This window comes from Arvicola amphibius, chromosome 12, assembly GCF_903992535.2.
Source record: "Arvicola amphibius chromosome 12, mArvAmp1.2, whole genome shotgun sequence".
NCBI lineage: Eukaryota > Metazoa > Chordata > Mammalia > Rodentia > Cricetidae > Arvicola > Arvicola amphibius.
Window position 1 is genome coordinate 79,765,678 of NC_052058.2, and position 26,938 is coordinate 79,792,615.

The following is a 26,938-nucleotide window of genomic DNA, read 5'->3' on the forward strand; positions in this document are numbered from 1 at the left end:
CAAAGGAATTAAGAAGGAAAAATAATTGCGTTTTTTTTAAGGTAAACATATCCAGCAAGGATCTGGTCGCTGGATGGTAGGAAAATGCTTTGATGATAATAAAAGTGCTCTATAAAAACTGACATCGAGTACAGTTTAAAATAGACAACCATCTGGGTTGGATAGTATAGAGAGGGCTCTGTTTTCAAAAGTGGGAAATAAAAAAAAATCTTAGATCCATTTTAGTCATACAGCACTTCATAAAAATCTGATGCATAACACTTCAGAGTTTTGGGGTTTTATTTATTTTTGTTTTGTGCACTTAATGGTCAAGTTTGAAATCCTATAGGTAAATGAAAGACATTCTTTCTTGTCTTCACCCTAACACAGTCTTGCTTTGCTGCCTGCTTATGGTTGGATCACAGACAAGCCGGGGGGTCTCTCTTCTAACCTTTTGACATTAACTAGCAATTGTAAGCTAACACATGCCAGGTCTGCAAGGTAGCTCCAAGATCATACTCCAGGCTGTATTCCCATGTTTACTCATTGTCTCCTGTTGGATTTCTCAAAGGCATCTGTAATACAAGAGTTTCTATGTCTGTTTCCCTCTAGATTCTGTTCCAGATTTCTGTCTTGTAAATGTCACATTTCATTTTCACTTTCTTAGAACAAAACATCAAATTCAGTTTTCCTTCTCCTCATACCCTATATCTAATTTATCATATCTATTTCACATCTTTCTTGAAGATGGATGTCAAATCTAATGACAGTCAACCTTTTTACTGGGTCAAGACTCAAGAATCCCAGAATTTCTGACTCTGCCCTTCTCTCTTCCTACAGCCTGTTCTCCATGGAGTACTCAGAGCACTTTTAATATGACATCTGTGAAAGCATTTTCTGCAAAAATATAAGAAAAATTCTGTCTCAGAGTGTTGGCACCGATGGCACTTCATCCTGAACAGGCGTTTCCCAGAAATATGCTTAGTTCACAATATGTTGTTTATTTCCTAATTAAAATCCTACATCTTTAGACAGCCAGTGCCTGAGTACCCTACCTAGAAAAGAAACCTGTTTCCAGGCTAATCTTGGCTTTACATTCTTTTACTTCATTAACTCTTCATTGTGTTGCTATTATTTTATTTATTCTCCCACTCAACAGACAGAAGAAACACAAAAGTATAATAAAAATGAATAAATTGTGAATACTTTCAGGCCTCTCTTTGGTTTGGATTTTCATGTTATTCTTTCAAACATGCTTTAGGATTTTTAGACATTTTTCATTTTTTAAAAAAATCATTGATATTTTTAAACTGACAGTCTCTTTTTTTAGCAACAAAAGGTATAGAGTTTATATTGGTGGCAATCAGAGGCATGAAGCATTTTATATTAATGGTTAAGCTTTTTTTACTATTGTAATTTCTTCTTTTATATATGTTTCATGAGATTTGGTTTTTTTTTTTTTTTGAAATTTTAAGGAGTTTATTCCTGATTATTGTTATCCTTTTCCATTAATAAACCCTACTTTGTAGGATTTTCCTTCTTTTTTTTTCTTTTTTCTTCTTTTCTTTTTAAATTTTATTTCTTTTTTTTTGTTTCCCTCCTCCTCCCCCTTCCCTCCCCTCCCTTCCACCCATACCCCCTCTCCACCCCTCTCCAAGACAAAGAGCCATCAGGGTTCCCTTCACTATGTTAAGTCCAAGGTCCTCCCAGCTCCCCCTAAGTCCAGGAAGGTGAGCAACCAAACTGACAAGGCTCACAGTGAGCCCGTCCAAGCTGTAGAGTTCATGTTCATTGCCGTTGTCCTTGGTTTCTCAGTACTCCTCCACCGTAGAGTACTACTCGGCGGTAAAAAACAATGACATCTTGAATTTTGCATGCAAATGGAGGGAAATAGAAAACACCATCCTGAGTGAGGTAACCCAGGCCCAAAAAGATGAACATGGGATGTACTCACTCATAATTGGGTTCTAGCCATAAATAAAGGACATCGAGCCTATAATTGGATTTGTTTTTATTTAATCTAGAAAATAGCTCCTTTAATTTACTGTACATTTTGAGCATTCAAAAAAGAATATTTTAATTAAACATAGCACTTTTTAAGATTTTTCCCATCCTCTATGATTTATCAAATAATTTAGTTTCAATGTTTAAGGAGTCTTACAACATAGATAACTATTTCCACAGGCCACTGTCTTAGCCAATAACTTGGATTTAAGCTCTCATGGGTTCCATGGAAGCCTCCTTAAGACTCTTGTTACTTATAAGGATTTCATGTTATGTTTTCAGCCACTAAAACACTGAAGAAGTGATCTTAAAGCTCTCCACATCTTAATAATGCTATCACCACAGTTATATCCACATTATTCCAGTCTCTAATTTGTCTCTGCGATGAATCCGAAGATGAAACTGAGAACTAATGACCCACTTTATCTGAAAAGCAGGGTTATTTTGCTATAATGTTTTCATTTCCATAACTTGGTTGTTATCAGATTTTAAAACTATACTCTTGGTTAAAATTTTATCCTGTTTGCCTATTTTTATGACCTTTGATTTTTCATCTATTCTTTATCTCTATATATGAGAAATCTAACAATCTAACATTATTATCTAATCTCATTTAATAGCTGAGTTTCACATCTAGTTATATGTTGCAAACTAGACCTGAAACTGAGCCCTGTCCCCAAGTCACTTGCAATTTGACTTTAGGCTGGTTTCTCCCAGTATGGAGACACTGTGGACAAAAACACTGTACTAAGGATTTCCGGAGAAGGAGGAGGAGAAGGAGAGGAAAGGTGGTGGTGGTGGTGGTGGTGGTGGTGGTGGTGGTGGTGTGTGTGTGTGTGTGTGTGTGTGTAGTGGACAGATGTTTGAGCAGCATCCTCACTGTGTTTTGATGAATTATTTTGGGTGGCAGCAGTAGCAATTACATCCATCTTTAGACTCAAGGATCATTCACAGTCAGTCATTATGTGGATCTTGATATCTTGCAAAGTAGTAACTGTGATGGTAAGGGTTCATTTTCAGGATCTAGGATTAGCTGAAGGAGGAACTCTGTTCATGTCTGTGGTGGTAAGACCCACAAACATTTGGTAGCATTGTTCCCCAATAAGATATTTATACTGGACTGTATAAATAAATGAAGGGCAAAACAGTCGAATTTGTTCATCATTATCAATGTCTTGACTTGACATACAATATAACTTGCTGTTCCAACACCTGCTGCTGTTTCCTCCTTCCCTTCATGGACTAGAACCCCATTCTGCAAGACAAACAAATTCATTCTTCCTTGAATTGCTTTTACCAGAGTGTTTTATCATACCAACAGAAAACAGATATAAGACAGCAGCCACAAAACCTCCAACTATGTCATTTACACCTCCACTCATTTCGCCTGAAGTGAGTTGAGCTTACATTTTCATTTTTGTTTCTTGATAATTTACAATCATTCTGCAAGCAGTTCCGCCCATGGACACTCTTGATGACTCATATTTGCTAAGCGAGACACTCTGACGTCTTAGGCAAATTATTTTACAATTTTCTTTTCCAATTGCTGGTTATTTGACCCATAGTTATATCTCAGAGAATCCACCCACCTACAAAGAATGTCTCTCAAATGTCACATTTTACAGCCACTTCATTCAAACTATGTACAATTGTATCTACCACTGCACCTTCATATTTATATCACTGGGTTTTCATAAAGCTGTAACCAATACTCCAAAATAAGAGAATATACTTCTACATACTTCTACATTTATTATTTTATTGTCATTTGCCTTTTTACTAATATCATCTTCAATATTAGAAATAGATAAATATTAAAGGAATCTATTGCCCGATCTCTATTTGTAGCCTGTAATGAGGTTTTTGAGTATATTGACTTCTAAATAGCATTGATTCAATAATACATAACATAATTCACAACTATATTCACACTCTTTCATCTGTCCATGTTGTTAGACATCTTGATTGTCTCTACATTTACTGCTGTATTTGAATTTATAGTGAGGCACAATACTACATAGTCAATACATTGACTTTTATGTAAATTTCTCACTGGACACTTGAAAAAAATGTATATTTCCTTGAAGTTAAAAATGTTGTATGTGTAATGTAATGAATATCTTTTCCCACATTTCTGGGTTTATAGCTTTCTTCAACACAGTGTGTCATTTTCCTATTATTTGCTTATTTTTCACCCACCCTTTACTTTCCATCATTCTGATGCTTGTAAAAATGATCAGATGCCCCATATATGTCTGCCAAATTGTTTCACAGAGTACATTTACTTCATTACAAATTTATCTAGATTATTGCGCATGTTCCTAATTTGGTTACTGACCCTTCTGAATGACTATTGACCATTCTCTTCCTATAGGGCTCATGGTTGAAATCATGAGGATGATTTTACTTAGGAGCCAGTTTATACCTAGTGTCATAGCTGGACACTGGCTGCAGTACCAGGAAGACCCCACTCCCTTAGTTACAATTTTTTAACATCTTTTGTTTAATAGGTGCAAAGGCCTTAGTCAAATTAGTTATTTCTCCCTTTATTTTTGGAAACCATACAAAGTAGTTGAATTCAACACAGCCAATGTTGACCATACAGGGAAGTTCAAGTTTAAACAATCCCATGAGCTGATGTGCATCCTAACTCATTTGTTTTTGAATAAGTCTCATGCTCTTCTATCTCCCCACCAGAAGACAACAATTTCATCATCTCCAGTGCCCTTTTCCTTATTCTGAGTCAGAAAATATGGGAAGGTGGAGTGGAAGGGACTGGCAGGCTCAAGGAATTCCTTTCCACAGTCTTCTCTCTACGTTGTTTTTCTTAGCTCTTTCTTAGAACAGATATGGCCTTATGATCCATATTCATCCCCATTACTACTTCTATTGCTAAACCCACTTTTTGCTGCATTTCTAATCATCCTTTCTGGTCTCACCTTTTTATGTATGACATATAATATGGGAAAGAAACTGGTATCTGAATCATTGACTCTTTTTTGCTAACATTGTCAGCTTTAACTCTGAATATGTCTTTTTCCTTTGCTCATCAAAATGTACATTAATTAATTCTAGATATTATCATTTTTCACAGACATTAAAATGTCCTTAATACTTTCTTAAGGCCACACAAGGAGTTTTTATTTGATTCTTTTGTCCTCCCCCCATTGTCTTTTTTAGCATTGTCTAAAATTATGTGAAATTATATTTTACCAACATCAGTTTCTTTATCTGCTACTGTATTTCATCTGCTACAAGATTTTCCCCAATAATATAACATTCTTGAGGTCATAGCATAATTAGTACTGTACATATAGTAAACGCTAACAGAAATCTTTACACTTATCAGAAACAGTTTATAAAAAAGTAACAAATATTTATTTCAGTACCTACTGTACAACAGAATATGTGTGTAAGCATAGGTGTCTATGCATAAGAACACAAATAATGATATAAATATAAGCTTTATCAAACTAATTTTAAGGAGATAATTAAGTTATCAACTTATAGCTCAATAAAATTCTATTTTCCAAACAAAAGATTTTTTACTCCTAATTTCTGAATTCAATGTCAGGTCAATATGCAATTATTTCATACTTCTGTTTGCCTAATTATAAAGTTGTTAAAATTCCCTACCTTAAATCCACACCAGCTTAAACTAATATCCTGTGTTCAATATAGTGCTTGAAGTTCTAGCAATAGCAATAAGACAACATAAGGGATTAAGGGGATTCGAATTGGAAAGGAAGAAGTTAAAATTTCGTTATTTGCAGATGATATGATAGTGTATATAAGCGACCCCAAAAACTCCACCAAAGAACTCCTACTTTTAGTAACGTGGCAGGATACAAGATCAACTCCAAAAAATCAGCTGCCCTCCTATACACAAAGGATAAGGAAGCAGAGAGGAAAATCAGAGAAGCATCACCTTTCACAATAGCCACAAAAAGCATAAAATATCTTGGGGTAACTCTAACCAAAGAAATGATAGATCTATTTGACAAGAACTTTAAATCTTTGAAGAAAGAAATTGAAAAGGATACCAGAAAATGGAATGATCTCCCTTACTCTTGGATTGGGAGCATCAACATAGTAAAAATGGCAATTCTACCAAAGGCAATCTATAGATTCAATGCAATCCCCATCAAGTTCCCATCAAAATTCTTCACAGATCTTGAGAGGACAATAATCAACTTTGTATGGAAAAACAAGAAACCCAGAAGAGCCAAAACAATCTTATACAATAAAGGAACTTCTGGAGGCATTACCATCCCTGACTTCAAACTCTATTACAGAGCTACAGTATTGAAAACAGCTTGGTATTGGCATAAAAACAGAGAAGTCGACCAATGGAATTGAAGTTAATAGTAATAAAAAGAATAATAAATACATCACTACTTTTTAAAGTGCATTCCCTCTTACTTAGTATTGATATTTTATAAGTCACACAAGAATTGTGTAATTGTATTATGATTCTTATCCACACAATGCAAATCTTAAACTAGAACAAATGTTATGACTAACTAACATAGCACATTCATCTAAATGTTATGGTAACTAAAGAAAAAAAGCACCATATCAGCCGAAGCCTATATAGTCCCGCATTTGTGCTTTTACCATTGTACCAAGAAAGAAGCACACCTCTGAGACAATGCACAAAGCTCCTATGTGTAGTCACTATGGCTTAATAACATGGCTGAAATGCACATGGTTCATGAACAACATGAGCACAATATGAACCATAATAAACACATATATTGACTGCTATGCTTTTTCTAAACAGCAGTTGTCATAACTCAGAGGACAGTCTATCCTGACGCAGAAGAGATGACACATGGAGAAGACATGTACTTTACCATACAAATGAGCAAGCACCCAGGTGTGTATTGACCTCCAAGTGTCCCCTCTGCAGCACTGACAGAACAATGCTTTTAGTGGTAATATGGACTCGAATCAGATTCCTGACCTTGGCACTGGGAACTCAGCACAAAGCTCCTAGGCTAAGAAATATATAGGAGCATTCTGATTGAGAATGTTTCCTCATTCTTTCTCAGCCTGAGTCTGCATTGGAGGCACACCTCACCTAAGCACTGTCATAGACACTTTTGTTGATATCCACAAACTAAACATATATGTGTAGGGGCATCATGAATCCTCAGTGAATTACAGCTTCATAAAATGGCAACATTATAAAAGAGAAAAGACTGTGATGCTGAAATATTTATGCCAGATTGATACAAAGAAATATGTACTGAATTTAATTGAATTACATACACATTTTGAAATGTTCCATTGCTAAGTAAAATCATTTGTTAAGATAAAACAAATGAAATGTTTTAAGAAAATCAAAAGAACCTGATGACAACTATTAAATTCAATTGGGAAACTTCTATGAAGTTTGCTTCCTTATAAAATATAGTGTTCACTTTAACAGGTATGTATACAAAATAATTTCAGCACTGTGCAATTCAAAAACCAAAAACTCAGTTAACAAAATATTAAAAAAAACAAGTCTGGAAAACCTCATGTTATTTGATTCAGTATAGGCCTTCTACACATCAACAAAAGCATATTCATTCACGTCCTCTCCCTACACTTTAAAAACCATATATTCTCCAAATGCTAACAGCATGTTTAATTATACAGCCATTTTAAGTTTTGGAATGGCGCATGAAGAAAACATTAACTTGAATGAAAGTAAACGTCAAGACTGTAAACTTTTTCACCACCTAGTAAATGCCAATTTGTACAACAAATGATTTGGGGACAAATGATTTGGGGAGAAAAAAGATCTCGTGGCAGAAATAACCTTAAATATCTGCGCACTTGCCATGAATCCCATCATTCTACACAGTTACTGGAAAACCTAATTAAGCACTGGCATTCTGCGCTGGGAAAGCATCTAGCACTTTGATTCCATGCCTGTAATTCAGACATTAGCATTCAAATCAGCCCACAAATTGCACTTTGGTATTTGTTGAGCGAATTCCAATTAAATGATTTCAAGTAATCATTTTTCATTTCCTGCAGAGTATCCACCCAACACCTAATATTCCCATGGAACATAAGGTAATTTTGAGAGGTTAGAATTTTTCATTTTTTTGGAATTGTTTTTTTACATACAAGAAAACCTGTTTCCATTGCTGAAAGAAATCTCTCCCACTCTTTGACACTTCCTTTGCATCTATGTAAAAGAAGGTAAGGTGGTCACTCCATACATGACCTCCCAGCTAGAGATAATTAAACCCTGCTGCTCTTTAACTCATCAGAATCAATCACATTGCCTCACGCTGCCCTCCAATCACAAGAATGCTTTTGCTCCATTTCAAGTTATGTAAGATGAGTAGAGGTTTAAAAAGGACTCAAGTTTTTAGATCAAATGGAAATAAAAGAAAATTTCTAAAGACTAATATGAGAAAATGAAAACAATTCTACATAATTACAGGAAGAAAATACGATGAAGTATGACCATAAGCGTAGTATTTGAGCTGTTTGCTTTTGTACTTAATAAAAGAGCTGTAAGATGTGATAATTTCATTTACATTGGTTTGTTTGATCAAGACAAAAATATGAAAATTCTCAAGGTACATGGAGACAAAATTAGGAGGCAGATGTGATTTATCTGGACATTCATTTTTATGGATGTGGAAACCATTAGAATTACCTGGAAGCCACATAAGTATACAACTTAGTTAATTCTCTTCCTCAGAAGCAGAGCTTTTGGCCTGAAAAGCTGGGGCTATAGATTCACTTCCATGAGCTTCATAAGAATTTACAATGAAAAGAAGGGATTTCAAATAAATTTTTAAAATATATTATTTGAAATGCCTCTCAGTATATTTAAGAATCTCCAATTGAAGCTGGGCAGTGGTGGCACACGCTTTTAATCCCAGTACTCGGGAGGCAAAGGCAGGCAGTTCTCTGGGAGTGTGAAGCTGGCCTGGTCTACAACAGGTGGTTCCAGGACAGGCTTCAAAGCTACCGAGAAACCCTGTCTTCTCAAAAACCCAAAAAGAAAAAAAAAATCTCTAATTGGAAATGACAGTCTTACTTGAAAATTCTATTACCATTCCCTAATAAATGTGTGTTAAACATTTAATATTTTCCAAGTGTTTTGAGAGCTGCTAGGCATGATGTGGTTAAAGGGAAAACTGATTTTTTCCCTTGATATATATATACGATGAAAAATAGTGCTTCCTAAAATAGTTTTACAAAACTGAAAAAATATATAGGCCTTTCAATATTAGTCATGTAGATTCCAGAAATGTTTTACAAAGGAAGATGAATGCTGTAGTTCATCCAATAAACTAAAATATTAGTATAATGAGAACTTAAATTCTGAATATGAAAACGATAGAAATCACAAGAAGACAGACAGACTTCTCATGCTTGTGGACTGGTAGATTAAAATTGTGAAGATAACTAGCATATCAAAAGCATTTTACAAGATAGCCATGGGAGCACATGCCATTGATCTCAGTACCCCAGAAGCAGAGGTGTGTGGAGTTCTGTCAGCACCAGTACAGACATAGCTGCATAGTGAGACCATATTTCATAAACCAAGATACCCCAATTTTTAAAAAGCATTCTACATATTGAATTCAATCACAATAATAATTCTATATCCCATTCATACTAAATATACCATTCTATTTAAAAAAATATTAAAAAACCTTACAAATCATATGAAAGTAGAAAAGCTGCTACATAGCCAAAACAGTTCTTGGAGGGGGGAGGAAAACAACTGATTTCAAACCATATTACAGAGCCATAGTTAATGAGGTAACCCAAAGGTTGCACTAAAACTAGCATATAGATCAATGTAATGGGAGCAAAAGATCCAAAAATAAGTTCGTGGAACTACACATATCTGATTTTGAAAAACATGCACAACTTAAATTTGGATAAAAGACATTTTTAAAAAATGGTCCTGGGAAAACAGAACACCTAAACCTGAAAGAAAAAAATAAAACGAGAGAGAGAGAGAGAGAGAGAGAGAGAGAGAGAGAGAGAGAGAGAGAAACTATCAACTGTAGATGATTAGGAGTACAACACAAAAGCTCAATGCCTGAAACTGCTAAAAGAAAAGCAGGTTGATGCACTATTATAAGCGCATAGCTGAAGTTTTCTGAAAAGTTCCATGGATGCTTAGAAAATATGACCAATAACTGAGAAACGGGAACTTATGGAATTAAAAATAATAATCTGTTCCATAAAGAAAATAGACTATCAAAGAGGCAATTCAGCAATAAGCCTGAAAGATAGTTGATACCTAAAATAGATAAAGAACTAAAAAAACTAAGTATTAATAAAACAAATAATACTGAATTTAACAATGAGTTCTCAAAAGGAGAAATACTGATGGTTAATAAGCATTCTTAGAAGTGTTGGATATCATTAGCCCATTGGGAAACACAAATTAAAACCACATTGAGATTCAAAAATTGTCAATCATAGAGAAAATAAATAAAAATAAATAAGGATGTGGGAAAGGAAAATCCTCATTTCTTGTTGGCTAAGATTATAAATTGTGCACTGATTATGAAAAACAATGTGGAGATTTCATACCATATCACCCATCAGAATCATTTCTGGATATATAGGCAATAAATTTCACAGCCTAATATAGAAATTCTTACATATGTGAGTTTGGTACTGTTCTCTTCATAAAAGCAAGCAAATGAAATCAACTGAGGTGTTTGTCAATAATCAAATGACTAGTAAAATTGTGCTACATTTACACAATAAAATTATCTCGAAATCTAAGGAAAAAAATGAAATCTGCAGGAAAATATCAATGGGAAAAATGATAGAAGTAACCCAGGCCTCGAAAGACAGATACCATACATCTTTTTCATATGTATACCTTCATGTTCAAACCTTGATGGTCAAGTTTAATGTGGGTGAGATGTCAATAGTTACCAGGTGCCAAAACAAGGATATGTGCAATGTAGCAGGTTGGGAGAGGCCAGCCAAAGTGATAGTAAACTACATGGGATGCATAATGAAAAATAGGAATTACTGTCTGGTTTGGGTGGGGCAGTTAAATGGAAGAGTAAGTATGAGGAATTAAGAAAGTTGAGGGTTGTACAAATGGTCAACCAAAATTAAGGATGTCTATAAGACCCACATAGAGAGACTACTACTTTATAAGCAACTGAAAAGTAATGGTTGCACTAATAAAACTGAAATGGCTTTCAAACAAAATCCCAGTGCCAAGTGAGGAATAACTTCCCTTGAGTTGTTTAGCAAGGACCCACAGAGGCTCCCTCAGTAAAAACACAATTGCTACTGCTATTTACAGCCCTTAGAATTAAGCTCAAAGATGGTGTGGGGAGTATTTTTGATCTTCTAATAGCAAGGCAGGAGAGAGAAATAGGTAGGACTGGCAGGAACAGAGAATAAATAGGAGAAAAACTCTGGGAGAAAAGGAAGAGGGAATAAGAGAGGAAAGTTGAGAGCTTCAGTGGTCAGCAACCTAGTCAACCAGTTACACAACCAGACATGGAATAAGATAGAAAGAAAAGGGTATACAGGAATAGAGAAAGATAAAAGCCCCAAGTCAAAAAATAGGATAAATTAAGATAAGAAAATATGGTAAGAAACAAGACAAGCTATGGCTGGGCACACATAACTAAGAATAAGCCTCTGTGTTTAATTCATTTGGGGGCTGGGTGGTGGGGTCCCCCCAAACCCCTAAAGAGTAAATAGCAAAAACAACAAAGCAACAACATTTTCAATCCCAACTTGGGACTCTTGTATTTCCATGTAGGGCCTTAGAAAGATGGGGGAGGGGGGAGTGTATGGCTCTTTAAAAAGTTTCTGCCTGCTGGTGAGCCCTTGAACAGCCAGTACAGTTTAAGGAGGAACAAAAAACAAAAGTAACAATGTCTGCCACAGAGCAAGCATCAGCATTGTAGAGCTCTAGGAAGGTTAAATTCAATTCATGATGAGAAGAACCTCCAACTTGGAAGCAAGCTTTAAGCTTGGCTCTCAGGAACCAGGAAGCAGGCAAAGTGAGTCATGAGAACTGCACAGAGATCTGGCTGTAGATTAATGTCTAAATGTTTCTCAGGAGGAAAAAGCAAACAAACAAATCAAAAGCCCTAAAAATATGCATGGTAAGTGTAAGAAATAAATAAATGAGCATAGGAAGTTATAAAAATAAATAAATTGTTTTAAAAATTAAAGTATTTAAAGAGACAGTAAAAGTAATTTAAAGAAAAAGCCACATAATGATGGAAAATACAGAGGGAGTCTGGATCCAGTATGTTATTGTGTTGATCTTGAATTTTTTGAATGTTGATAAGTAAAAGACAGCTGCTAAGAAGCCTGGAATTGAAATTGGGACTGTTGAAATAAACTAACCTAGATATTTTAATAATTCTTTAACTTTTAAAATGTCAAAAATGTTTTTGTCAAAAGGAAATTTAAAAAAAATGATTAGAAGAATTGGTTTTGCTTTTGTTTCCCCAGGAAAAGGAGGCTGTGAATTTGTTCCAGGTTGATATAAATCTGGTTTGATCAAGGGAGACTTCTTGAAAGATGACAGGTGACATCTATCAACAAACACTATAGTTGTTGTTCTTCTTAGGACTTAGCCATTACCTGAAATTTTCCCCTGGACACTAAAGATACTTCACACACATTCAATATGTAGCAGTATAGAGAGTACAAAGTTTACATTCTCAAGAGCTGGGTTGTTCAAGATTTTTAGTTATTTGGTGGGCTATGGATGTTTGTTATATTTAAAGAAATATAGAATAAATTCGCAACTATTAATCCCAGATATTTTGCATTGGCATGGATTTAAGTATGTGGATACAAATTCATTGTTTAAAGGATTTTGTATATTGATACTAATTTAAGGTTATTGTTGTTCTTGATTAAGGTAATATACCTATGCAGTTCATTTTAAAAAGTAAGATAAAGTTCTAAAAAGATATCATTATGAACTATTTAGGATAATCAAAAACACGGTCAATAGTTAATCATCTATAACAATCAAATTCGTAGATTAGCAAGATATGCTTTCCAGATCATATGAAGATATATCTTAGATAGATAAGTGATCTTCATACCTTTCAAAGACCTATAAAATATGGCATTTGAAATGTTTTTTTTTTTTTAATTTAGGTCTTTTCATGACAATGAGACATATTTGTTTTTGACAGCACCAACTTAATTCAGAAATTATGGGCATTGAAAAAGCTCCTTATGGAGTTTGATTTTAATGTGGCAAGGCTAGCCATGTGAACAAAAAACAACTCTTGTTTGGACTGATTGACAGTATGTTGTATAAACTGGACATGCAAGGCCCACAAAAAAAGTAACTACTGAACTTTGCCAAAACAAGGCAGGGTGGTTCTTCAGGGTTCCTGCTTAACAGAAGAAAACTGCCAGATATTCTGCAGGATACTGAGGAAAGTGACTGACACACTGTCAGTATAGGTGGGACAGTCTTTCAAATTTCCTACTTTGTTGAAAATTCTGCCAGATCCTATGAGCCTAATAGGCTGAAGACGCATGCCCCAACACTGCAAAGGAACTTTGGGTGACTATCCAAGAGATCAGATGTCTCTGTCATTTCTAGAGTTTTTGTAAGTTGTTTGTGATGCAGATTTTGTTTCCTTAACTAATTTTATATTCTCCTGGTGCCTTTGATGGAGATGAAGACCAGATAGTTATAGTTGCAGTTTTCTCTAGACATGATAGAAAACAAGTTAGGTAAAAGATTTGAATTTTTTAAGATAAGATGGACTATGAAGTATTTTCTTTAAATTTATCAGACACAAATGAATTGGAAATCAGTACCCTGTGAATGTAATCTTTACTTGGTAATTATTCTTATTATATAGTCTTACTATGTTGAAGTTAAAAATTTTCACTTTTGTTTAGAAAAAGGGGGGAATATTGAGAAATATTATTTTAAAGTGTTTTAATTTTTCCTACTGCTTCTGTTAACAATTCAAAGATGTGCTTGATTAAATAAAATTAACCTGTGAGCAGAAGGTTGTGTCAACAAGTAGCTGACAGGAAGTGGTAAGTAGCAACCATAAGCAGCAATGCTTTTAAAGTGGGAACCGAAATAAGGACACAGGTTTAATGGATAAAGTTAGCTACTTGCTATTCAGCTTCTCTGAGCAGCAGAATTTCACCTAAACCTTAAATTGTGAGTTCTTTATCTTGCTTAAGACAGTATTTCTTAGTAGCTTTGAAAGAATCCATGCCTGAAAGAACATAATCCCCTCAGCCTTGGCTGCTGCATCTGAAGCCATTGCTTAAGGGGCAGTCACACTAGATTATATATATATATATATATATATATATATATATATATATATATATATATGTACACACACACACACAGGTTAGGTCTGACATGATTATGAAAGTTCCTGTATTTAAGACTTGATCTTCAGTCCGTTGTCCTTTAGGAACGTGGTGGGACTTAAGAGAATGGCAAATTGCAGAGTTTAACTGAACGGGCCATGGTCTTGGGAAATTTTGGGAACCGCAGCCCCATCCTGATATTATGCTTCCCGATTTGCAGACTGTAAATGGGATTCCTCCTCCACATACTCCTGCCATGATACACTGTGCTGCCACAAGCCAAAAGCAGCAAGTGACTATGCACTAATAATTCTGAAGCAATGAATCAAAATAAATTTTCATTTTTATATTATCTCAAACATTTTGTGACAGAGATAGAAAGCTGACTAACAAAGAGGCTAAGACACACAAAATGAAAAACAGCACATGCCTCTGTCTAGGGAGAACTCTCATGTTCACTTCTTCAGCAAGAAACAGTAGTTTTCCAGACATGGAGATTGGCAGTAAAGATACTGTATTTATCCTTATTGCTGTGAAGGTACTTTTTTTCTTAACACAGGACACAGTAACTCAAGGAACATTTAAGAGAGAATAACACAGTTGTTCCATTTAGTAAATTCCCGAATCTCTCTGTATTTCAGTTTCTTCATCACAAAACTATGGTGCAGTGGAATATTAGCAATAGATCACAAAGGAATATGTTCCTACATATAGTGCCCACTAAAATCTGGGAGCAAATTGAGAACTTGGTTTGTTAATTATTATTCTCAGCATTTGTTTAAAAATAATAATTCACTGTCATCACACTTCAAAAATGCTGCATTTGAATCAGAATTTCATTTAGAATGAAAGTTTCATACTTAATGTGTTGTAATGCTATTATAAGTATATGTGAACTTTCCTAATTCCTAAAATTAGGTGCCTGTCTGAGAGTTTCTATTGCTGCGAAGAGACACAATGACCACAGCAAGTCTTCTTAAGGAAAACATTTAATGACTGTGACTCACTTAGAGCTCAGAGGTTAGTTTATTATAGTCATGATGGGAAGCAAAGGACCATGCAGTCGGTCATGGTGCTAAGAAGGAGCTTGATTTACAGGTGAAAGGAGGTGACCTGTGGCAGTGGTTGTGACTTGAGTATATATGAGACATCAAAGCCCACCTCCACAGTGACAAATTTCCTTTAACAAGACCACACCCATTCCAACACGTCTATAACACCAAATCATGTCATTCTCTTCGGGAATTTTCTTTCAAACACTGCAATGCCTAAAACCTGGATTACTAGATACATAAAACGTAATTGATGTAAAGTTATCTATATTTTTTCTAGTACAACATCATTCTAGGAGTGGTTAGACAATAATTAACTTTATAGACAAATGTACTTTGTGCATTGATTATGGTATAAAGTAAAAGAAAATGAAATATTAAAAATAAAGCAGTTCTGTTGATGGTGAACATAAGCTACAGTACTCAGGTTCTACCAGTCCACATCCCAAGAGCTTATATTTAAAAAAGAAAGAAAGAAAAAGAAAGACACAAAGCTCATTAATTTAGGAAGATGTCACCCAGAAAATCATTTATAAGTGCAGAAGAAAAGGCCATTGCTACTAAACTACGTGTGCTAGATCATACATAGAAATAAATGGATTCTTTCCTCCTGGAAAAGACTGAAAAAGTATATTGATTTTTTTACAATGGAAAGCAAACCAGAATATATCCATTTGTGCAGATCTTTATGTTACATCTATGAAATAAGAAAATGTAAAAATGTGCATATGAATTCAAAAATATTAACTTTGTGGCAAAGTATTTGCAAAATAAGTCTACATAAATAAAACTAGAAACAACAAATGCACTATCAAATATACTTATTATTGGTTAGAATATATTGATAGTTGAGCTAAAGTCATGCAGTTGATTCCCGGATGTACCAGTTTACAACTGCTTTGTTACCAAGATGCAAGATGAATCACAATGGCCAGCTGTCTCTGAAGGGAGCATTATTGATGAAGAGGGATAGGGAGCCAGAATGTGGACAGATGAGTCCAATTCTGTTACAATGACAGGAAAACACTTTAACACATTTTCTGGAAAGAATGGATCAGCAGCTTAATGCTTATTTCAGTTTGGCACTGAGCATGTGTCCCTCACAGACAGATGCTTAATAATAGTTCTTTGTAGTGTTAATAATTGTGATGCCTACATGTGTTTTAGAGCTAGATAGCTGCTTTCTAAAACAGGTAATTTTAAGATTGTGAGTTTCATTACAAATACCACCAGTGCATCTAAATATAAGTTCCTGAATTTGCAAGGTTCAAATTTTAAAAAATGTTTTAAATTTTCTGCTGTAAAGCTGTGGGCTGTAATAGAAACTATAATAAATAGGCACACATCTTTGTGCAAACACACACATACACCACAACCAACACCACCACCACCATCACCAGAAGTATACTTTAAATAAACTATGAGTATCTGCCTGCATGTGTGTGCATAGACCATGTGTGTACAGTGCCCCTGGAGGTAGACAGTGCTGGATTATTTGCAACTAGAGTTACTGATGGTTGTGAGCTGCAGGTGGGTGGGGAGCATATGCTGGTTTAGCAGTGCTCTTAAGCATTGAGTCCTCCCTCCAGTCCCAACTATGTTTCTGTTACAGTTTCAAAGATCAGGTAAGACAAAGAGAGACTACAACACAGAATGTTCATTATTAGTAAATACTCTTGTACATAGCTCAAAATCAAATTTTATCTTCATATAGCAGTCACCAACTACAGTACAACTGAGTTACATCCCCTACACATAAGCATTTCCTTACTAAATTCATTTTATATTGTATATAGAAACCATTAATTTTATTTTTCAGCAATTACACAACATCAGAAAAAATAGTATTTATGCAGAGATTTTAAATTTGTCAATTATGTATGGTCAAAATTGTTATTGAATATATGTTATATTTCAATCAAGAATTTTTCGTGACATTGCAATAGAAATCACTTAATTTAATAGAGTTTTCAGTATCGTGTGATGAAATTATTTCAGCATTTCTGGGGATTTTATTTACATAGTTAGGTATTTATTAGAGGTATCATAAATGTCTTTTGTAAAAGGTTAGAAACATTATCTACAATTTTTATATTTAAATATTAACAATATTATGTTCATTTTGAAGAGAAAAATATACAATAGACATATTTAAAGCATATTTAATATTAACCACACATATTAGTACAAAATAGCTTATAGATATAATATACCCGTTTGCATACACACATCGACTGCAATGTTTGTATCTAGCAGATGTACCAATGTGTGTGCAGATTGATTGTTCCTACTAGCAATCAGTTTTTTCTCATTCTAAATAGGCCAAACATGTTATGGATAAGTACAAATAGAATCTATAACCTGTGAAACAAACACCGTTCTGCTCATTGTTTTACTATTTTTCTCTTGCAAGAAAATATACATGAACCCAAAGATATAATATACTCTGTTTCATTAGAACACTATAATGTTAAGTATGATTTCCAAAAGAGAAAATAACTTAGGACAGAATAAATCAAAATGCCAGGCTTCACATTCCACTGCCAAGACTCCTGCCACAGCATTCCAACATGTCCCACACTAAAAATCTATGCAGAGCCATGCAGGGAGTAATGGGCATTGACAATATCTTCAACAAAATCTCTGCTCTGAAGAAAACAGGCCTGAGTGTGCTCATATGCCAATGATTTAAAGGGGAAATGGGTGTTTGACAACCATGGCATGAAGGCATAATCCTTGTGATTTGGTTGTTGACAGTATTTGAGAAAATGTCAGAGTTCCCATAAATTTCAAGGTTAAATTGTACACAGGGTTTCTTGTTTTGTCTGCAAGACTAAAAATGATCCTATTTCACTTCTGTAGGTAACTTTTTATGCATTATGATGAGCATACTTTACATTAGCCAAATATTGCTGAACCTGATTTATAATGCAGTTTCCCATAAAACTGAAATAAAACAAAATAGTAAGAGGACTGCTATAAATGGTCTTACCAAGTGAAGATAAGGCATAGGAATGTAGATATCAAAATCAAAACTTGATTAAACATTGCAGACTGTGTTCGCTGAATGGCTCTATGAAGATCATTCTAGGATAATAGAAAAACATATTTTAAGTTTTGATAATTACTAAATATACATGAGTTCAAATTTCATGTATCCTCTGTACATATAATATGTATATTTAAGTGAATTTAGCAATATATTATCATTTTACATGGATCTAGACAGAAGTTATAATAGAATTCATATTAGAAAGACAGACTATGGGAAGACCAATAGAACACTAAATTTCAGCTCACATTCTTTGCAAAAAAGAGGTTACAAGTTGCATTTATTACTCCCAGACATACCCAGTCCACTATGATTATGTGGGCAAACTGTACTCTCAGTAAACAAAGACCTATTAAAGGGAAATTGTGAATTCACAACCAGGTTGGGCTGTATAGTTAGAGGCCATATCAAAAACAAAACAAAAGGGCCGGGCGGTGGTGGCACATGCCTTTAATCCCAGCACTCGGGAGGCAGAGGCAGACAGATCTCTGTGAGTTCGAGACCAGCCTGGTCTACAAGAGCTAGTTCCAGGACAGGCTCTAAAAGCTGCAGAGAAACCCTGTCTCGAAAAACCAAAAAAAATAAAAAAGAAAGAAAGAAAAAAAGAAAGAGAGAGAGAGAGAGAAAGAAAGAAAGAAAGAAAGAGAAAAAAAGAGTAGTCAGAAGTGAGTTTGTTTCTGTGATATACCAGATAATATAGACATTTGTACTAGTTCACAAACATGATGTGGGGGAGCTTTGAATTTGGGGCCAGAGAATTTCTAAAATGATTTAAGTAAAAACTAATGGGTTTTCCAGGTAGTGGGGTGGAAGAAGTTCACAGGACTTCAGAGGAGAACAAGAACTCGACAGAGAACAGGGCTGGAGGGCATGGCTGTATTATTCAGAAAGCAAATCTAGAAGCATGCTGCCTATGCCCTGATAACTTCAGTGAGGCTGAATTTTCCGTAGACTGATACTGTTACTATCGACTATTCTTATGCAGGTTTCATTAAGAAAGAGCAACACCTGGAGAAGAACGATGTCTTCTATTTAATGTATCATTTGATGGTAAATAAATGAACTTAAACTTGAAAGTGAGTGTGCCGAAAAGCACTTATAACTGCTAAACAGATTAGCACCCTAAAGATCAACTAGTGCTGTCTGCAGGGTCAGCACTTGAAGCTGCTGCTTTCCTCGTTTGGAGGAGGCAAAAATTGACAACCCCATCAAATAGTACTGATTTTGGAAGCATGAAAATGTCAGATTGAGGGATTAGAAATCTCAAACCCCAGTTTTAAAGGGCCACTGTAGCCAGGAAATTCATGGTTGGAATGGAGTCTTTGCAAGGAGGCCTCAAGGGGCCACCAAATGTAGCTATAACAGTGAAGTCTAGATAACCTCGAGAAAAGGCAATGGAGAAAAGTAAATTAATGCCGAAAAGTAAAGTAAGGAGAAAACACAATGCAGGAGATGGACAGAAGCTGGGTTTCCACTAAGAAAAGCTGTAGCCAGGTTCCAGATAGAGGAGAGGGCTTATGTGTTCTACAAGTAGTAACCATTAATATCAGGGCTACTATTTGAGCTGAGCTATTTATAGCACAATCCTTAGGTGTTGGACATAAAGCCTCAGGATTTCACATTTTCCTGCTAGGTTTGGTCCTACTTTGGTAAACATTGCTTTGTTGTGACCATAACCCTTTGGAAATGGAAATACTAATCTGGAATTGTATATTAGAAGAATCTAACTTTTTTTTTTTAGCAGCTTACAATTGAGAAATTGTCTTTGAATTTAGAAGAGCTTAGACTTTGAGCATTGTTAGATACATAACAAATAGGGACTTTTGAAATACAAAACAATCACATTTTGCCTTATGAGCAAGCCATGAGCCTATGGGGGCCAAAGGCAAAGGGTTATGGCTTGAATGTAAAATGCTCCCAAAACTCATGTATTTGAACACTAGGTGCTCAGCAGGTGGCAGTATTTAAGAGGATTGTGAGAATTTTAGGAGGTGAGGCCCTGCTGGAAATCTGGGGATTTTAATGTCTGGTCCCACTTCCTACCCACTGTCTTGCTTCCTGACTCCAGAGCAAGATGTGACCCAGCACTCCAGGTAGTTGCTGAAATACATTTCCTGTGGCCATGCAATGCCTTCCAGACTGTAGCGCACTGGAATCCTCGGAAGAGTAAACCAAGTAAGTCTTTTTTTTTTTTTTTTTTTTTTTTTTTTTTTTTTCCCCTTAAATTGCTTTCCATTAGGTCACAGCAAAGTGTCTCATTCCAGACACACATTAGCGTTTGAATAAAGATCGGCTAATTAATGAATGTCTAACAACTTGCTTGTAAGTGCTGAAAACGGTGATGAACACTTTCAGGCCATAGGTATAAGCAATTCCTTCCTAACAGCATCAGCCTTTGATGGATGTGGAGGGTGACGACAGCACAGCTGGGAATTTCTCAGCTTTCTGAGTTACGTCTGCCTCTCAGCTCAACATAACTGAGTGTAAGAGAATGATCACAAATGAGGAGGTACTCGTTCTAAAAGGGCCTAATAAAAACCCACATTCTTATGAAACTTGAAATTGTAGGAAAACAATTCCTAAGTAATTTAAAAGCTAAGGCTTATGAACTATGAGCCACATATGCAGGAGCAGATAGCCTTAAAACTGAAGGATGCTCCGACTCAGAGACACTGTGCAAACCGTTGAACCTGTGGTAAGAGCAGTTAGGTGCTGAATTGATGAATTCAAAAGGCCTGAAGCATTTTCTTTTCAAAACTTAAGCCTTGAATACATAGCGAATGCAAGCATTTTACAGATTTTCATTCTTATTAGAATATATTAATTAATTATGTAATCTATAGAATATATTAAGCACTTAGCAGTAGTTTACCACTACACATTTAAATAAAACTTTTTGAGAGAGTTAATTATGGTAAATGTTTTAAGATAAAAGCATTCAAAATGTTAATAACCTTCAAATTGGACAAATCCTGTATGCTATGTAAATTTACAGAGGTAGATAAAAAAGGAATAGACTAGAGGCCAAATAATCTTTTTCTACTGAAACATCAAAAATAAGTAAGAAATAGTGGATGCTAAAAATATTTTTATTTTTTACTTTGCTTTTATTACTTACAATCATATTTTCCAATGCATGTTTGGCAAGCCAACAGTTTAGAAAAACTGGAACAAATAGATTCCTTAAGGTAGGCCAGAATATCTGTAAAATAAACAAAAACTAAATCTTTACATATCAGAAAGAAATTATATCGAGAACATTAAAAAGAAACATCAGATAGAATAAAGGTTAAGAAAAAAGAAAGGATTTAAACAGTGCCAAATATTTTACAATCAACACTACTAAATGGTCTTTCACTCATTGCTGAAGTCTTTTCTGGGGAAATTAGCAGAGAAACATAAAAGAAGAGACTTCAACATGTGTCAGACATAACCATGCTGAATCTACTATTAAATCTTATAATGTGCTTTTACTTTGCTGTTCCTCTACCTGAGGAGGTAAAGAGGTAAAAGAAGAGTCTTTTAAAACATATCACTGTCTTCAAATTCAACCACTTTAAATGATGGTGAGAAGCTGCATTCATTTGTAATGATATTTAGTTAGCTTGTCATTTAATCTATTCCTGCTCTCTCTGTAGATAAGTCACTCAAATTAGAATGTAAGAAGTGGGGAGCAGTTCCAGATAATATCTACTTACTTTTCATTCGCTTCACATAAGGTCCAAACAGTTCCTATCCACTAATAATTGTCATATCAAAATGATATTGAAACATAATTTTATGAATGGCATACTAAGGGTTATTTATATTTGGGACCAAATAGAACAGAGTGACTGTAGCATAGGATTGCTGCAGGAGGAAATTCAGAACTTTGAGGAACAGCAGGTCATGTGGCTGTCCTTCACTGTCCTACAATAAAGGACTGAACTGTGTAAATTCTATAAATAAACTAGAATTTAGTATGCTTTCAAAATGAGAATTTTGGTAAATATATATACTATTAGTCTCTAATTTTAAAATTCCACTATATGTGTATGTATGTATGTATATATATAGTAATTTTGAAGATCTTTAAACAATATTGACACTATTCACATAAGACTTCTACATATACTATTAATTTTTTAAAAGGTTTTATTTTGCTATTGTACTGAAAATTACTAGATTTCATTTAACTATGCAATTTAGTCAATCAGACTTTTTTCTTTTTAAGGAGTCAGATTCTATTTAAATGTCTGGACCCATGCCTCAGGTTATACTATGTAAAAGTATTTATACTTATTGAATTTATTAAGCTCTCATAACAAATAACTTTTTAAGATGCTTAGACTTACTGAGATAATGAAGGGGACCGCATTGATTATTTCCAAGATGAATGGGATTCGTAAAATCTGTTCCCAGATATTTCCCTACAAATAAATGTTGAATAAAAGCAAATGTTAGAAAAGTACCAGGACTCAGAATGTTTTAGTAATACCAATGCTTTATTAGCAGAATAGTGGATCTCTATATGAATGAAACAATAATTTATGAATATTATGCAGAATTATGCTATTTGGTTTTGTAATGTTAGAAATTAAATATCCAAAGTAGACCAGGTAGAGTGTATGTAAAATTTGACCCCTATAGTATGCTCTAAAATGTATTACTAGTAAGTAAAGTACATTTGTAGGACCTTAATATGAACTGACACAATTTGTTTCCACTATCATAAATATACTAGTTCATTGTGAGGCAGCTTAAGTCTTTTGTTAATCATGCTTGTTTTTCAATTCAACTGGTATTATTTTTAAGTTTAATCAAATTTAAAGAACCATTTAATCATGGATATTCTAATCTGCCAATATACACTATGAAATTAATCAGGATTGAATACATAATTTTTCAAGCCTAGTGAATTATGAATACAAGAAAAACTATGAGAATATTAAAACAGTTACAAAGATCTTGCTAATGTAGGATTATTTGTCATAACAGATGACATGCCCATAAAATTGGTCTTGATACTTAAGGTTTGAGTAAGGTCTTAATGTGCCTGCCATGTTCTAAAAGCTGGATCCTCTGTAAAGAAACTTAATGGTGAGCATGAGATTAAGGCCCCTCATAAGGGGTGTCAACTTGAAGGGGATCAATATTGTATATGTGGGATATTCCTTCTCTCGGGGAAGTTATTCACAACCAGAGTAACTCTGGCATGTGAATATCCCGCGATTCCCATATCATCTTTTACATTCTACAGGGCACACTTCTTTACTATAATGTAAAACAACATACAGGCCTTGGAGAAGCCAAATCCATCAAGCTACCTCACAGAGGCCTTTTTAGACTTCAGAGCTGTATGGGAGTCACCTCTCCTTTGTCACCAAACCTTACGGACCAATACAATACCTAACAATAAATCCTCAGAAAGGCCTCAAACATTTTAATGTATGAACCGGTCCACACATTGGGAAAAAGGAATCTGGATTGCTCACATTTTCCAATTGTCATGTAACATTAGATGTAAATGAGTTTTCAGTATTCCTTGAGGTTGCAGCGGCTCAGTATACTGCAGTGCTAGATCATCTCTTTACTAGATCATCTCTTTACTATGTGCTAAAATGTTAACAATTTCTGCACATTAGCTCACAACCCTCCCTCATCTTATAGCCAATGTGGTACAGGAGGGAGCATGTGGGGGATGGGAACACACGGAGATTTCATTCAAAGAAATGTTAGGAGTGAAATGATGCCTTTCTCATCAACTCAAGCTATGTGAAAAGGACTTGAAAGAAATCACTTAGCTTCATGCAGACTTGAAACTATATTTAGCCCATGCCTAACACATGTGGGAAAATAAGGAAAGGAAAAAAATATGAGAGTTGGCCCAAGGTCAAGCCACAATTCCTTCAATTATGATATATATATATATGAATATATGTGTATAATATATGTATATACACATAATACAAATAAATATATTTCTTTGTAATTTGATATGAAAAATAAGGAAGGGAAACTGCTCCCTTTTTAAGTCCTTTTTCCTCAAGGGGTGTGTGTCTGAGGTGACATGGGACTGGAACAGATGGGGACCTCAGGAGCCAAACATCCTTATCAGACACTGAGAAGTAGCCTGAGGCACTGCATGAGAGGTCTTCAGCGAAAAGCACAAGCAAGGCCATGGAAGCTCACAAAGGGAAGGAGGAAGAGATTGCACTAGTCTGTCCAAATGATGTCATACCACACTTCCATGGAAATACTCTTGGTTTTCATCTGCACTGGGCTTCCAAGTCACTTGATAACAAATGAATGTAAATGGAAGAGGGACAGAGCACCATGATGTGGGTGGTCTCAAGGAGAACAGTCCACACTCTGCTTCCAAGAAAATGTACAACTATGCATCAATTGCTCATTAGCATGGACCAGAAGTATGATGCAAGGAATTGGAGAAGTGTAGGATATAAGTGATATAAGTGGATACTGATGTTTTGTTTCTCAGAAGCGCAGAGCCAAATAATTACAAAAAAAAAAAACTATATTAAGCCGGGCGGTGGTGGCGCACGCCTTTAATCCCAGCACTCGGGAGGCAGAGGCAGGCGGATCTCTGTGAGTTCGAGGCCAGCCTGGTCTACAAGAGCTAGTTCCAGGACAGGCTTTAAAAAAAGCTACAGAGAAACCCTGTCTCGAAAAACCAAAAAAAAAAAAAAAAAAAAAAAAAAAAAAAAAAAAAAAAAAAAAAAAAAAAAAAAAAAAAACAAAGAAAGCTATATTAATTATAACACTGCTTGGCCTCTTAGCTCAGGCGTCTCATTAAGTAACTCTGACATCTTAAATTAATCCATTTCTATTAATGTATATATCACTACGAGGCTGTAACCTACTAGAAAGTTTCCATTGTCGTTCTCCTTCAGCAGCTACAAGACATCTGCCTGAACCTGCCTTCGTTCTACCTGCATTCAGTATAGTTTCCTTGCCTACCTATATTCTGCCCTGCCAAGGGGCAAACCAACTTCTTTATTAATGAATGGTATTAAAACATGTTCACAGCATGCAGAGTTAGGATATCCCATATCATCTCCACTTTTCTACATCAAGAAAATGGAAGGTTTTATCTTTAACATAGTTAAATTACACATAACAAAACAGGTAACAAGAAAGAATTACAGTTACAATATTTCTTTGAGTCTGAAGTTTAATATCCAATTTATCTTTTATCAAAACTAAGAAAAACTATATCTTCAACTCCATCAAAGACTCACAGAAAATACATTGTAAGCAACATCCAAAACTCTAGAATTGACAGAAAAATTTGGCTGTCAAAGTTCTTCTATAACATAGAAGCATCCTTCTTCAGAGAACAGACCCATAGTGTCTTGCAGACTTTTCCATAAAACAAAATTTGAGACACTGTTTGGCCTATATTGGCAGTTTGTCAATCACTTTTTTTGTGTCCTGCAGAATGTCTGGCAGACTCCTGAAAAACTGTCTCACTTAACTTTAGGCAAGTTCAGCAGTCATTTTTGTTGTTGTTGTTGTTGTTGGTCTTGAATGTTCCATTAATACAGCATACTGTCAAGCATTACAGACAAGACCATTTTCTTGACCAAATGGTTAGCAAACTCCATAAGGAGCTTCTTCAATGCCCATCATCCTCTTGAAGTAGATCAGTCCTGCCAGAGGCAGACATGCCTCACTGTTGAGAAAAGCCTAAATTCTTAATCCTTTTAAAGGCAATATTCTGTAGATCTTTCAAGTGTTAAAGATAATCTATCTAACTGAAATATGTCTATATACAAATTTGACTATTTTAAATGACTATCTAATAATCTGTATTTTAATTATGTATTGCATTTTAAATGAGTTGTATGAACATAATACCTTAAACAAGAGTAAAAATATGCATATAACAAAACTGACCTTAAATTTATATCAATAAACCAAAGTTTATAAACAATCATTTTGAGAATTTATCTTCTCCAAACAGCTTCCTGCTGTTTTTTAGATGACTTATTTTTAGGGTTCATGGAGACTCTTTTGGGTGTTCTAATTCCATCAAGCCACAATATACTGGAAGGAATTTATATCAGAATCTCTTTTCCAAAGTAATGTATATTGTGACACAAAGTTATGTTAATTTGGTTTATAAGCTCATACAATGAAATGTATCTTTGCAGTTAGTTCATTCACAGTATAAAATCAAAGAAAACACAATAATATACATAATTCAAACTCTGTGATTTTTCCATCTTTACTTGGCTTTCTTATATTATTATATTTAATATTTATTTTATTATCTTTACACCTTTAATCTGACTGTCTTTAAAGCCCATATACATTTATCCAATACTATGACCCATTTAGAGGTTTTTTTATGGGTATGTCTTTATTGTGTATATATAATCCTTTCCTTACTAGGAGTACGTCTTAAAATGGTAAGCAACTTGGCCACAGTGGCCCTGGATCCTGGCTTTGTCTATCTTGGTCTTTTAATATGGCATTGGTATGTTTACCTCCAGTTCTGTGATCCATGCTCATTTCC

At 34.8% G+C, this 26,938-nt stretch overlaps 1 protein-coding gene across 2 annotated transcripts in view; it reads right to left on the minus strand.

The window, feature by feature from the left end:
• The window catches only part of Kcnt2 (potassium sodium-activated channel subfamily T member 2), a 389,981-nt gene that overhangs the window by 202,868 nt on the left and 160,175 nt on the right, over positions 1–26,938 (minus strand). For both annotated transcript variants that reach the window (XM_038349154.1, XM_038349153.1), the window contains exons 6-8: positions 22,755–22,829; positions 21,539–21,622; positions 18,361–18,455 (exon numbers count right to left, since the gene is read on the minus strand). In XM_038349154.1, coding sequence (XP_038205082.1) covers positions 18,361–18,455; positions 21,539–21,622; positions 22,755–22,829 — 254 coding nt within the window. The remainder of the gene's footprint in view (positions 1–18,360; positions 18,456–21,538; positions 21,623–22,754; positions 22,830–26,938) is intronic.